At 42.0% G+C, this 14728-nt stretch overlaps 1 protein-coding gene across 3 annotated transcripts in view; it reads right to left on the bottom strand.

Annotated features, from left to right (window-relative positions):
• Positions 1-5896: 5896 nt before the first annotated feature.
• Positions 5897-14728, bottom strand: part of LOC138611301 (guanine nucleotide exchange factor VAV3-like) — a 56969-nt gene continuing 48137 nt past the window's right edge. For all 3 annotated transcript variants that reach the window (XM_069684323.1, XM_069684324.1, XM_069684325.1), the window contains exons 26-27: positions 6970-7118; positions 5897-6768 (exon numbers count right to left, since the gene is read on the bottom strand). In XM_069684323.1, the coding sequence (XP_069540424.1) occupies positions 6727-6768; positions 6970-7118 (191 nt within the window). In that variant the 3' untranslated portion in view covers positions 5897-6726. The remainder of the gene's footprint in view (positions 6769-6969; positions 7119-14728) is intronic.

The raw sequence follows: 14728 nt of genomic DNA, 5'->3' as shown, positions 1-14728 counted from the left end.
GTCTGTTTATAGAGATTAATAAGAAGCTTTGTCAGATGACCGCTGATGGGAGCCGGGTTGTCATCACGGTGGATTACGTTGTGCCTGCTTTCGGTCTCCACACGGACTGTTTCTCCTACATACGCCGCCTGCTGATATGTGATTGGTCAATATTACTCAGACTACAAGCATAGTACAAACGGAAACCAGAACACTTGCTTAAACTCCCTCAAATCCTGGTTTTGAAGTAGGTGGGTGGGTGATTGTGGGGTGTAGTCTAATTGACTTCCAGGCTGCAACACTGTGAAATGCGGGCAAGTCCAAGGGAGGTGAATACTTATGCAAGGTGCAGTATATCTGGACAAATTTTGCGCTACAGTTTGTTCGTTTATTGTGTGTTAAAAAAGGGTATTAGACTTTTTGCAGCTTTGTAACTCCGTCCCGCCCCTCTTGCTACGTTTCTGAGTGTAAAAAACATTGTTTAAACGAATGATTGTGGTGTTAAAGGAGCTGTAAACATGGGCAGTTCTAAGCTGTTTAACAATCAATGCTGTTGATTTTCTCATCAGGGCTGTCTTGCTTCCTTACATGTGCAACAGAATCCCAGTGGAGGCTCTAAAAAGGCGAGATGAGGTCAGGAAGGATCAGAGAAGATCTGCAGATTCATAAGATTTATTTCTAAGCTAAGTGTTCGGGTAAGTCGGCCGTCATTAAGTCAAATCCAGGTTTTATGGCATCATGTCATCAAATAGTAAACGTCAGCTTCTGTGTGTTTTGTAACAGGACTGGATCTCTGAATACAGAGGAACAATTCAGTTGTAGTTCTATGATTTTCTAACGGGGGGATGGGGGGGGGGGTAATGCTGGTCACAAGTCAGCAGTTGAATATAAATCTCACAGATAAAGTCTTTTGGAGAGTGGAGCCCTTCAGAGGGGAACAGAGAGCTCACCGTATTTGAGGGCAGCTTCAGCTTTTTCTAAATCCCTTTTTAACCCCGTATAGAGATCCAGAGGGGCTGACTGGCAAAGACCAGGGGTTAAGGAGATCATTCCGACAGATGAAGATGATGCATGGCTCCCGTCTCTCTCTCTCTGCTGCCTTTTGTCTCTCGCTCAGATGCGCACACAGACCAACAAGCACCATCCTCTTCCTCCTTGTACTTTATCTACTCCTCGCAACCTTGTACACCCATTCCTCTCTCTCTCTCTCTCTCTCTCTCTCTCTCTCTGGCTGCTGTCCAACTTCTCCGTCGTTGCCTTTCATCTCTTTGGCTAAGACAGGAAGAGGCAGATTAAGAAGAGGAGGAGTATTAGAGGAGCCATTCTTTCTGCGTCTTTGTGGCGGGAGGGTTACTGTTAGCGCAGCAGAGCCCTCCCTCCGCTCAGCTTGGTCATTAGAGAGGCTGCAGAGCGGCGGGGGGAGAGTAAGCCGGAGGGAGTGTTTACATTAGAAGAATACTGATATTGTGAGATGCTGGTGTGTAAAAGCATTCTCTTACCTGGCAGTGTGTTTCTGTTGAGCGTTATATTTTAATATTCAAACGGTACTGAGAGAAAATATAAAACAGCACAAAGAGCAGCAGAGTTATAAAGCAAACACAATCAGAGCATCAGATCGCTGCAGGAAATATGTCAAAATCCAGTGTGAATATTATTGTTAAAGACATCAACCGACAATGCCGAGCTGCTTTCAGACATGTCATAGCGATTCATCACATTGAGGTAATTGTAGCATTAGTTAAACCTGTTGTTGAAAGGACGTTATTGGAGCTACTTGCAGCACATTTGGATTCAGACATTAAGATTGGACTTATTTTCGAAAGACACAACTTGAATGATTACAGTCACGCAGCACAGAATTTGTTTGCAATTAAAAGCTAATAAAACATCATTACTGGGTGCAAGGATTTGAACCTTGTCATTCTCTCTCTAAGGATGTCCCTGTTAGTATATTTACCAGTGCACCATTTGGTTTTTATGGACGTTGATAAAGAACTTTTGGATACAGCCAATAAAAACTTTTATGTAGTTTTTGTAAAGTTTTACCCATCTTTTGTCTTTTATGGATATTACAGAAAGGAGGTTTCTTTCTGAAATATCTCCTTTTTTTCTATGACCACGGGCAATTCTTTCTGTCCAAACGGAATTTCAACAATGAAAGTTGTTTGAAATCAGGTCCGAACGTCTAAGACCTCATTTCAGCCATTTTTCAACCGGATAAAATGCGGTTACGACATCAACGTGTCAGAAACACTTTTTTTTTTTTAGAATTGGTTAAAGCAGTATAAAGCGGTTGGTTAAATTCGGTTTACGCTTTAAGTCTTAATTTCAAGGCCTTCATACAAAAATCAAGATACGGTACTGTGCGATGTTAACAAGAAGGTTCAGAGACTCTAGACTGGACCTCCCCTCCTGTTTGCAGTAATTTTCTCGTTGGTGACTGTGATGCACTGCTCACTTATACAATCATTTTAGCGGCTAAATAGCAAGTGATGCGACTTGAAAATTTCTGCTAAGTGTGCATGTGCGATGAATCTGGTGACAGAAGCAGATTCCTGAGGGAGATCTGGTCTAAACATAGTTTTGAACGTCTTTACAGCGGTGGCCATGGTCCTCTTTTCAACGGTAAAATGCGCGCTGGGATGTGCCTTGTCTCACGCTGGTATAAAAAACAGTGCACTTGCTAAGATTGTTGTGTAGGCTAGATAGATTGTTAACGAATTAGCTGTGGTAGTCTAATTAGATTAAAAACAGGCCAGAAAATATAAAGAATCGTCATCATAGACGTGTATGACTTGAAATGATGACGATGTAAATTACTTTACTCCAATTCTGTCATGAGTTATTCTAGTTATGTTTTTGATTTGTATTCCAGGGTTCAGATATTATTTCCTGTTTTACTTTGTCAATTTGCTTTTCAAATTCATTTTCCATTATACCTGGAATGCTGCTGCTGTCCGTCATTTCAACTGCCTTTGTGACGTTCCAGTGCTTTGCATTGTGCGATACAGTAGGAGAGACAGACTGGTCCGATGCATACTGGAGATTTTTTCCAAATCAGTACGACATCCGGGTATTTTTGGCATACTGCACATTTTGCTTTTGTTTGCATACTACATACTACACTTTTGCCAAACCAGTATGTACTGCTAGTATAGTAAAGCATTTCCAACACAGCACCAGTCTCTCATGTTGATCCACTTCCTGCCTTTGTGTTTTTCCCGCTTGTTTGATTATGTGCTTTCCCCTTATTGTTTTCACCTGGCCCTTGATTGTCTCACCTGTGTCTGATTAGCCCCACCTCCTGTGCTCCCCTGTCTCACTGTCAGTTCATCGTTTGTCATAGGTTTGAAGTCATCTTGTATCTTTGTTACTGAACCTGTTACCTGGATTTTCTTGTGGCTTCCTGTTTCCCATTTCCGTTAGATTTTTGGTTATACCTTTTTGTTGGACTATATGTTGGACGACTGATTACCTGGACTGTTCAAAGTAAGCCTTAGTTTGTTGCCTTTTTGTCTTTTTTTAAATTAAACTTATTTGTAGTCTGCACCTGGGTCCTCTCCCTTTTTGTTTTATCTTGAACCCTGACAAATTCTTGACTTCTAATAACGCTTTAGGCCAGCAGACAGTACAGGACAAATCACTATTTGTAGAAGATCAAATCTCCCCTCAACAATATGTCCAGTCATTATTATTATTTTTAGTTTTTCTCTCTTAGCTTATCTGGTATGTGGAGAGATCTTAACTTTTTGTAATTCTTAAACTTTAGATAATCTGTTCATCTGAAGCTATAAATAATACGCTGGTTTTGTGCAGAGAATCGTAGCTAAAGATGAGGGACCTGTTTCAGCAAAGCGAATAACGAGCAGCACACTGCAGATGAATTACACTTACGAATGTGAGATTAATTTGGAAGTCCTGAGTGGAAGTGAAACGTGTCCAAATTAACAGAAACAATGATCTCCTCTTACAAATAGTAGCTTGCATTTTGAAAATTTGATGAGGGGGACCCAATATGTTTTCTGTTTTCATTCAGATTTTATAAAGAGAGAAAAAAGAAAACATTGCATGTCATAGAGCTTACATGTTCCCGTACCAGAAGCCTTTTCATGCGTCTCCCTCTCCTCTGTTCTGTTTGTTTAGCCATTATTTGAGCACTGGCAGTTCTCCACTGCACCTCCACCACCCTGTCAGACACAGATGTGATTTGTGATGCAACTGAAAAGCCTTTGTTATCGCAATGAAACATTTTTCTGAAGAGGGAAGAATATCCTATCAAATTTCAAAAGTACAATTCAAAGAGTGGGCTTTATTAAATATTGATGTCACACACATGCTTGGCGGGATGTTAACGTTTGAAGGAAAACAGCATCGCTTAATGCCCTTGTGCTACCTTGCTCTGCAGTTAACAGCTCTTACATCACACTTGAATCATTCATTCTGAAACCAAAAAGAGTCGAGGTAAACACAAAATCTGCGGAATGTAAAAGAGCTCTCCTGTTTCCACAGAGAATGATCAAAAGGTTCATGAGCACAGTGAGGTATAGACCAATACCTCCAGTTAGACCATCCGCCAAAACACCACCCGCACTATAATAACGTTATTTGGCTTCATGATTCCTTTAAGCATCTGTTTCTCTTTGATTACTTCACGTTTGAAGTCAAACGTGAGAACTAGGGGTCATTATTTTTAGTGGTGAAACATAATCCAAGAGCATGTTATGTCTTTCTTCGATTATCTACCATATTTACTTTACTCGTGGAGCCAGCTGTTTAAAGACAGAGAAGAATATCACTCTTATGTTCGTTCCCTAACTATCAAGCTACAGCCAGTAAATGGTTAGCTTAGCTTAGCATACATACATAGACTGTAAAACAGGTGGAAAATCTATCCAGGCCCTGTCTCAACATAATAAAATCCCGCTACCAGCACCTCTGAATCTCTTTACTTCCTGGAGTCTTGTTACTGTTGGTAGGTTGCCGGACAAAAACTGGAGACTCTAGGAGGTCACTGCTTCCGGCCAAGAAATAGTTCCTCACACAACCACAAAAAATCCACACGTGAACATTTAAACAATTTGTTTTTTTTTACAGATTAAACAATTAAGATAAAACATGCTTATTTGTGAGTTCAAGATATTTTTGCTCGGCTAGCTCGTTCCCCCTGTTTCCATTTGTTACAATAAGCTAAGCTAAGCTAACCAGCTGCTGGCTGTACCTTCATATTGAACAGACTTGTGAGTGGTAATGATCTTCTCATCTAACTTTCAGCATGGGGCAAATACGTTTATTTCCCGAAATGTCCAACTACTGCTTCACATTTGGGTGGGAACACTGAAACGGTAAACTAGTTTTTAGGCACTAATACAATCCCTATTAAATATGGTATTGAAGTAGAGGTGGTGATTCAAATTAAAGTGGTAGTCTCGAAGATCTCAGTTTCGTTCTCTTTGGCGGCACCTTTGGCGATAAACGGTAATTGCGGGAGCACACTTCCCAGATATCCAGACAGTGTTGCATGTGTGACGTCCACAGTTGGCTCCGGTTGTAACTCTTGATTTTCCTCGCTGACGGTCGCTTTCCTTTGTAGACTGTTTGCCTTCATCTGAGCGTCGAGTTTGTTTCTTTTTCTTTGGATTTTCACTTATTGTTGAAGTTGTATCTGTAGTCATCGATCTTTTCTTTGTTTGTTCAGCCATAGTAGATTACTGTTTACTCGCAACACTTGCAGAGACCGGAAAAGCAGCCGCTTAGCTCCGCCTACCCTCTCTGGCAGACCAACCACTGCTGGGTGAGTCTGTACTACTGCAAAGGCTTTCATCAGTGGGCCACCATTGTGTGTGTGTCATTTGGCGATAGATAGTGACTTAACAGACATTTATTTAAATGAAATCTTTAAATTAAGATTTAAAAACAAAAAACAGGGATCAAAGTTTTGAGAGAACTTTTTTAGCAGAGCATTTCATTACTTGTTCTTCAGAGCTGTTTTCCTGTCGAGATGTTAATCACCTTTGACTCCTGAAGACTTATAGTAATTAAGACCGCTTAAATATCACACGTGGATGACTGATCAGTCCTTCACGCTGGGGTTCTGAAGTTTTTCCATCGTCTTTTCAAACGACGTCAAATCACGTTCCAGCATTGGCATTTAAATATCACATAGTTTATAACAGTCGAGTCCAACAGTCCAATTGAAAACTGTGAAAATAGTCTGAACAGCTTTAGAATTCCAACAACAGTCAAAGCTCCTCTGCTCCTGCATTTCAATTTAATAGAGTACCTGGGCTGCGCTCTGTCAGCAGGATCTGTGTTCCAGTCGGGTGACTGAGCCTTCCTGGTATGGAAACATGATGACAGTGAAGCCAAGTCTCACACCATCCAATGGAGTCATCAATAATGAGACAAGGTGAGAAGGAAGGGAGGGAAAGACGGGGGGGTGGGGGTGGAGGGTTGGTGGGGGTTATCTGGGCACAGCACATGCACTTCCCAGTTGGCCGTGGGGGCAGACGGGGCCGCTGAAAGGCAAGATATGGTGCGACGCTCCTGGAATCTGTGATTTGACATCTGCTCGCTGTGAGAGTCTGTCAGAGGGCAGGAGAAGGTTTCTGAGGGCACGGTCGCTTCCTCTTCAGTCCGAGTCTCCTGGTTTTATCAAAGAGATCTGACTTGCAGGGCACAGAGAGTGGCTCAGCTGAATGGCGCTTACTAGAGGTGTTTAGCTCTGAATGGATGCTAAATCCAGCAAGGTCAGTCCTCCTCTTCCACATAGGTCGAGGGAAACCAGCCCACCTGAGAAGCAGCAAAACAGGATACAAATCAGCCAACAGAGAGGATATATATTTTTAATGTCATTTTTCCCCTCTTTCTCACAATTTTGAACAGCTAACACTTTGTATGAGAGAAGCAATGATGACACAAACACCAAGGTAAAGATGAAATTAAGCGTGTACAGACATTTATCATAGTGACAGGATCCAGCAGCAGACCTACCCTGCCGTCGATCTCGCCCTTCCACCACCCGTTGGTCATCTTGGTGTAGATCTTGATGATGTCCCCCTGCAGCAGGGACAGCTCCCCAGTGTCTCTGGAGCAGAAGTCATAGCGTGCCACTGCCATCCCCACCACCCTGGGGGAAAACACTGAGACAAGGGATTTTTGATTATTATAAATATTCTGAGATTACTCACAGAGGTTCAGAGGGTTTTAGTGAAGTACTCTAGGAGTACAAATGGACACAGACTTTTATCCAGGGCACTGCGGCTTTGAGGCACTCTGCTGTTACTGGTCCACCAAGAACTACCACACTCACAAAATCAGTCACTCTCAGTACAACAACTTAATCACAATCTGATCCAAACGAGTGGTTAAGGACCTGTGTCCACCTACAGGATTTTTTGCGCCCTCAGCGTCAGCCGTCTTTGGTCGCTGCACTCACAGCACCCTCAGTTGAAAGAAGATCAACTTTTGGAACACCGCCACGCTCGTCAATGTCACTTCTCACTTAGCTACCGATCGAAATCAAGAAGGGTTTGGACTTCCAACTTTGTCAACAACAATGGTGGAGGAGAAGCGGATTGTTTTGTATTTTTGACGATACAGTTTCCAGATGTAGAGCTGCTACTAAAGCCACGACATGAGTCCTTTTCATTGTTTTTCTGTTTTTTTGGTAAAATTTCCATGAATAAAAGCAAATATTAAGCACACAAAGCAATTTAAAACAGACCTAATGGTCCCTGCCAAGGGAAGCGCAAGTGCCGCGTGACAACTTTCGTAACCTAGAAACAGCAAGGGCCGGTGACAAGCGCTCTGAAATTGAGATTGTGGGTGCTGCTAGCGCAAAAAAGGCCCTTATTTATCACTCACTTACTTTGAGGTAAAGAAAAAAAAAACATTCTCATTCACACACTCTGAAGTAACCTGCCATTCAGTTTTTGAAGCACTTCTCACCTGTGTCAGCCTTTTGAAGCCAGAGTTTTATTCTTGTAAGAGGTTTTTAGTGACTAACTTGTAACTTCACACCAAACCCTAACAAGCTCAGCTTCACTAAACTCATTTTATCTTGCTTTAATATACATTAGTATTATACTTATGTGATCTTCTGGAGTTACTACAAGGTTTACAGTGATATGAAACACATTTTCCGCAGGTATTATCCACAGTCCAACGACTACAGCTATCTCGTAAGGATGATCAGAGCCTTGACTCCTGTGTCTGAGTCATTCTAAGTTAAAAAAAAGAAAAACTGCAGACACAGATGAGAGAATAAATCATGTTCACGAGTGACAGTGGGAGAAATACTGTACATTCAGCTGCCCAGCATGGCCATGCCAAACACAGTAAAGATGACAGGTCAAGGGTTATCATCGTCATGTGTTGATCTTATTAAAAGTTGATGTTCAGCACAGCTCACGCATTGCATCAGCACTTCAGGTTATACAAGGTTATTCCTACACATGCAGGTCAGGGCTCATATCTCATGTGAACACAGGTGTGCGTAGGTTTGTTTACCTTATCTGTGGAAATACAGGTGACATGACTAAGGAGATACGCTTGATGAAAGGAATACATCGACTCTCTCATGTACACACAGGCAGGTCATGCCAACACAGACGCTCAGGCAACTCATACATACATGCATGCATATATACGTATATGCTCATGCACATAAGTGTACACAGAGAAGGACAAAAATAAAGTATATTTGAAATTAAAGTATTTTATTGTATTACACATTTGTTGAGGTTAATTTACAATTAAAAACCACACAATTAACAGTATGTGTCTCCTTTTAATTTGCTGATCATTTGTGTTATTGTTGTTTTATATCTAATAAAGCAAAATGGAGGAGCTGCTGCTCTTTGCCTCTAGTTGGTTGAAGATTCTGCAGTTATTATACCAAGTGGGAGATATCATAGCTGTCAGAAATTCGCTATATTTCCGATTTGGCATGAAAGAAAGCTGAAGTGAATGTTTCTTCCCACATGGCAACCCATACAGTCTGTATAATATGACGTAAAAGCGGCACCATTAGACTTTATTATTTAACAGAGACGGGAAAAACAAGACAGATAACAGTCTTTGTAAACCCGGAAATGTGGGCAAACAGCAAGGGAGAGACAAAGAGAGTATAGAAAAGCTGTACCTGTACCTGACCAGAAAGGCGAGGAGGTGGGAGGAACAAAGCTGCAGCCGCCAGGAGGAACTACAGAGAAACGAAGCAAGTGATGGAGGGGGGGTTTAGGCCGTGGTGGGAGAAAAAGACAGAACATAAGCAAAGAAAACACAAGTTTGACAGAAAGAGAGTGTGAGAGTGGGTAAGAGGAAAAGTTGGCAAAGTCAAAAAACAAGCAAAAAGAAAGGAGGGTGGGAGAGAGGAGTGAGAGAGGAGGGCAAAAACGTGAAAAGACAATGTGTCATTTAGCTGGAGCACAGTTTTAATGTTACACTGAACAAAAGAGGGCTGACTTCAGTAGTTGATCTACAAACAAGGCCTGCCCCCTAAAAGCTTATGATTTGAATCGTCAGTTGAAAAGACAAAGAGTTGGCTCGCATTTTGTCAGTCAAATATCTGCACTTTTGTTTTGAAGCTGCGTCACTGAGAGCAAAGCAGGAGCAACAGCACTTGAGGCTTTAAACTAGCCTCTAAGTGACCCTTCAATTTTCATCGTTCACAAGGTTTATACTGGGAGCTGAGCTCTCTGCAGAGGTCTCCTCCTCTCCAAAACAAACAGACCTGCAGATTAAAACCAGTAAAAACACAGAATAAAGGAGCTTCACGTTAAAAAACTCTCTTCTTCGCTACACAAAGGACCTCAGGAGGGGCTGTACGCAGAGCTGCTGCTAGCTTGTTCAACAGCGCTCAGCTTGTTTTTAGGTTATAGTTTTATTAACTATTCAGCATCAATCACAGACCAGGTAATTAAAACACAAAATAAAGCAGTTTCAAGCTAAAAAAAACTGTGTCCCTCCAATGCTCTTTAGAGGGGCTAGCTTAGCTGCGAGCTAAGCTGTTGCTAACTTTAACTTACTAGCTTGCAAAAATATTTAATCAAGATACAGTTGGTTTATGTAGGCTGATACACTTGTTTGGTGTCAAAAAATTTGCAGTCATCCATGTTCATATACGTTGGTGTGTTGGGGCTGCTTTTTATCAGTCAAATATCTGCATTTTTGTTTTGTAGCTGCGTCACTGAGAGCAAAGCAGGAGCAACAGCATTTGAGGCTGTAAACTAGCCTCTAAGTGACCCTTCAATTTTCATCGTTCACAAGGTTTATACTGGGAGAGCTGAGCTCTCTGCAGAGGTCTCCTCCTCTCCAAAACAAACCTGCCGATTAAAACCAGTAAAAACACAGAATAAAGGAGCTTCACGTTAAAAAACTCTCTTCTTCGCTAGACAAAGGACCTCAGGAGGGGCTGTACGCAGAGCTGCTGCTAGCTTGTTCAACAGCGCTCAGCTTGTTTTTAGGTTATAGTTTTATTAACTATTCAGCATCATTCACAGACCAGGTAATTAAAACACAAAATAAAGCAGTTTCAAGCTAAAAAAACTGTGTCCCTCCAATGCTCTTTAGAGGGGCTAGCTTAGCTGCGAGCTAAGCTGTTGCTAACTTTAACTTACTAGCTTGCAAAAATATTTAATCCAGATACAGTTGGTTTATGTAGGCTGATACACTTGTTTGGTGTCAAAAAGTTTGCAGTCATCCATGTTCATATACGTTGGTGTTTTGGGGCTGCTTTTTATCAGTCAAATATCTGCACTTTGTAGCTGTGTCACTGAGAGCAAAGCAGGAGCAACAGCATTTGAGGCTGTAAACTAGCCTCTAAGTGACCCTTCAATTTTCATCGTTCACAAGGTTTATACTGGGAGAGCTGAGCTCTCTGCAGAGGTCTCCTCCTCCCCAAAACAAACCTGCCGATTAAAACCAGTAAAAAAACAGAATAAAGGAGCTTCACGTTAAAAATCTGTTTTTCTCTTTGCTAGACAAGGGACCTCAGGAGGGGCTCTGAGCAGAGCTGCTGCTAGCTTGTTTGACGGTGCTCAACTTGTTTTTAGGTTATGGTTTATTCAGTATTAATCGTTCATACACCAGGTAATTAAAACCAGTTAAAACACAAAATAAAGCAGTTTCAAGCTAAAAAAACTGTGTCCCTCTAATGCTCTTTGGAGGGGCTAGCTTAGCTGCGAGCAAAGCTGTTTCTAAGGTTAACTTACTAACTAGCAAAAATTATTCACCTAAGTAAGTAGTCAGTTGTAAATGCTTTTGACATACAGTCGGCTTATGTAGGCTGATTTTTAGGTGTCAAAAAGTTTGCAGTCATTCATACTCTGGTCTGTTCGAGCTACATTTCTGGGCTCGGTAGCTACCATAGTCCCATTTATGCTAAATCTTAATACTGCATCACTGGACCACAGAGGCCCATTAAAACCTGTTTTCCATGAGTTTGATTTGTTAGTACTAATGCTGGCCTGCACAGAGCCCTGACCTCAACACCTTAACATGCAATCCCCTTAAGACACTGCAGCGGCCTCTCGAATACGAGCAAACACACTCCTTGGTTTCTACTATTCACCTTTTGATCTTTGCAAAGATAAAATAACTGCATCATAACTTTCCAGAGCTGTAAAATCCTGTGTCTGAGTATTATAAACCTCTGTGCAGTGTTATTTTTTCTGATGAGCCTTCAAATCAATTGATCCAGACTACCTGCATTGTATTTTTTAAATCATCCCACTGGCACCATCGCAGCCCCATTGTGTTGTGTTAACACATGGCTGCCTTTGATCTGAGCACTCGCCTATTACCTATTAGCATTAGCCGACAAAGCTGATGCTCTTGTGGTGGAATGGAAAACAATTCCTGCAGACAGATTTCATATTCTTGTTGAAAGCGTTTCCCTGAAGGCTGTGGAAGCCGTAAATAGATGGTTTCTGAGTGAGATATAATATACTCTTGTAAAAACCAGATATCTTGATACTTTTAGCCATGCTGTGTAGCTTCTACAAACTTTTCTGGGTTCGACTGCATAAAAGAGAGCAAAAACAACCTTTTGAGTATGAGACCAGGTGAGCCAGAGCAGCAGCATGGGGGTAAGTATACGTCTGGTCACAGCACGGCGCCCTGACAAGGCAACGGCTGGGAATCCATGCCACAGAGCCGATGCTCCCATATGAAATCCCATCTGAGCCAGCAGACCCTTACAGTGTGAAAACCTACTCCTGTCATCACAACAATATGGTTTTATGGCTTCTTCCTCTCCCCCACAGGGATAAGTAAATGCAGGCCAATATGTGTCAACTGTCTGACCAGAGTGCACACAAACAAGTACACAAATACCTGCAGGAGGTATACACAGCATAACAAGCACAAACTGTACATAAAAACATAGATGTACTGTACGTGGAACGAGAAACTAGCATTGCCATTTGACACTATAAACTGCTACATTTAAGCATGCTTAAACTAAATATCCTGAAGGAATAAAGGCTCTAGAAATTTGTCTTGAAGTAATAAAATTGCATATATGAGTCTTAATAAGCATCCACTAAATCTGTTTACAATAATTTTTCAGAACTGTTAGAAAACTTACATAAAAAACAGCTCACTTTGCTGTTCAGACCATTTCTGCAGACTGTGTTGGCGTGGTCGATCACATTTTGATTGACACCTGCCTGGCTCATCTGCCCAACAATGGCACATCTGACAATCAATGTATCGCAGCCCAAAACTGTATGTCGTCTGAGTCAGAAGCAGAGGAAGAAGCCCTGCAATCTGTTCCCTGAATGTTGAGTTGCAAAATGCTTTGCTTTCCATGTCATAGTTAGCAGGTAGCATGCACATGCAACATTAGCTGGGATGCACCTTTTTCTTTGGAAAGCTGTTTATGCAATGCTAAATGATTGCTCTTTAGTGTGAGCAAGTGCTGTATAATTATGGAGCTTTATTCCACCTGCTGATGCCCGACACCCACCAGCAAAAATCAATCCAACGACGGTTAGTTGACGTAAGTCGACACTCAGCACTGGCAGCCGTCGGTAAGCAACCTCAACCGCGTAAACTTGGTCCATGGACGACACTCATGCTTGGTATTAACAGATCAATAGCCGACCTTTCTTAAAGCTCATGTGAGGACTTTTTAGCTGGTTCTGACACAAAATCTATTAAATCTTTATAATTATTTGAATGCCTGTAACCACTGCCGGGGAGTAGGTATCAGAAGAGGCATAACTTTGCGCTGCCAAATCTGTCTTTTTTCTATATTTTCCACAGTAAAGATTTACAGCGAGGGATACGTTTGAATGTTAAAAGAAAGCAGGGTGATCTAACACATGTACAGGACAAGATCAGCAAAAAGAAAAGAGGTACCACTTTGTCCACAGAGGGGAGCTTTAATAAATGAGCATAACAGCGCCCAATTCAAACCCCAAACCGAAGTTTACAGAAACTTAATGACTGATACTAGTTTGTAATATTTGATACATGCTTACTATTATGTACATACGACTCTACATTACATTGGAAGGCTAGAAAGAATTTGGGTTTCTTGTTTTATAACAGAATTACACCCTGATAATTCTGATATTTAACGACAAAGTAATCTGTCTGACAGCTTTAATACCGCACCATTCACACACAAGCACAAACAAAGAACACTCAGACAGACTTATTTAAAGATGCTGTCTGGGTTTTCCAAACAAATTACTCCAGAGTTTTGATGGATTTTCAGCAGTTCTGCATCTTGTGAATGTTTGCTCAGCCTTGCACTCTGTTTTCTTTTGCTATGAGATGTCTGTTTTGAGATTCAAACCATTTTGCATTTGTGTTTTTTGTTCTGGCATGACATCTGTCTTTCCATGGAGGCTGTTTACCAGACAGAGAACGCGGTGCCCACACTAAGTCTGTCTATGGGGGTGGACGACTTAAGGCAATAATAATCTATCCCAGAATGCACTGAGGCAACGGCGGGTCTGTCAAGGCTTTCTCATAGAACGGAGCGCTGTGAATGGCACTGATGCACAAACACACCTCTTGCAGAGCTGCTTTGAAGCCTGATGCGCTGGGAGACCGAGGCTGTCAAAGGAGGCAGGGGGACAAGGATGTAGCAGAATATTACATCCGAACAGACACAAAGGGCTAACTTTGACTTTGTTCAAGCGTTCCTCTGCCTGCCTCGGCTGCTGTCGACGTCGCTGCGGTTGTTTACACGTACACCTCTCTTTAAGTTAAGACAGTTTACCTCCAGCTGCTTTCTGCTCTTTTACATCAGATCATATTTGCAAACTTTTCCCCAGTTTTGTGGAAAACAAGCGCAGTCCCTCAGTTGGACCAGGGGTTTCCCCGAGGAGTGTGTCAGCGGGCGGCTGTCACACAGTTTTCTCCGCTGCCAGTCCAAGTGAAATGTCATGTCCTGTCAGGAAAATTGTGAAGCCATCTCGGAGCTGAGCAGCGTGCAGAGTGTGACGTTTGGAGTAGCAGGCTCCTGGTGCTTGCCTGGGGCATTGGGCCCTAACTGGGACCTCTCTGCCAAGCCTGGTGAGCTGCCGAGGCTCCTTTTCATTTCTTTCACTCACTGTCTCTCTTGCTTCCTCTTTTGTCTTTAGCTCGCTCTCTCTTACCTCCTACCTTCCCTTTGTACCCTGCGTCTCTCTTTTGAACCATTTACATCTAGTATTAACATGCCATCTGTATTTGGATGTCTTATTAATTCAGCGTGCAAATGCACATGGAAAACATTGCAGTCAGAATGTCT

The sequence above is a fragment of the Semicossyphus pulcher genome, unplaced genomic scaffold (genome assembly GCF_022749685.1).
Source record: "Semicossyphus pulcher isolate SPU_LCO1_2020_fin unplaced genomic scaffold, fSemPul1.0.p SCAF_7, whole genome shotgun sequence".
In the NCBI taxonomy this organism is placed as follows: Eukaryota; Metazoa; Chordata; class Actinopteri; order Labriformes; family Labridae; genus Semicossyphus; species Semicossyphus pulcher.
The sequence above is the reverse complement of the archived record's forward strand: the minus strand, read 5'-3'. Positions and strand labels throughout refer to the sequence as shown.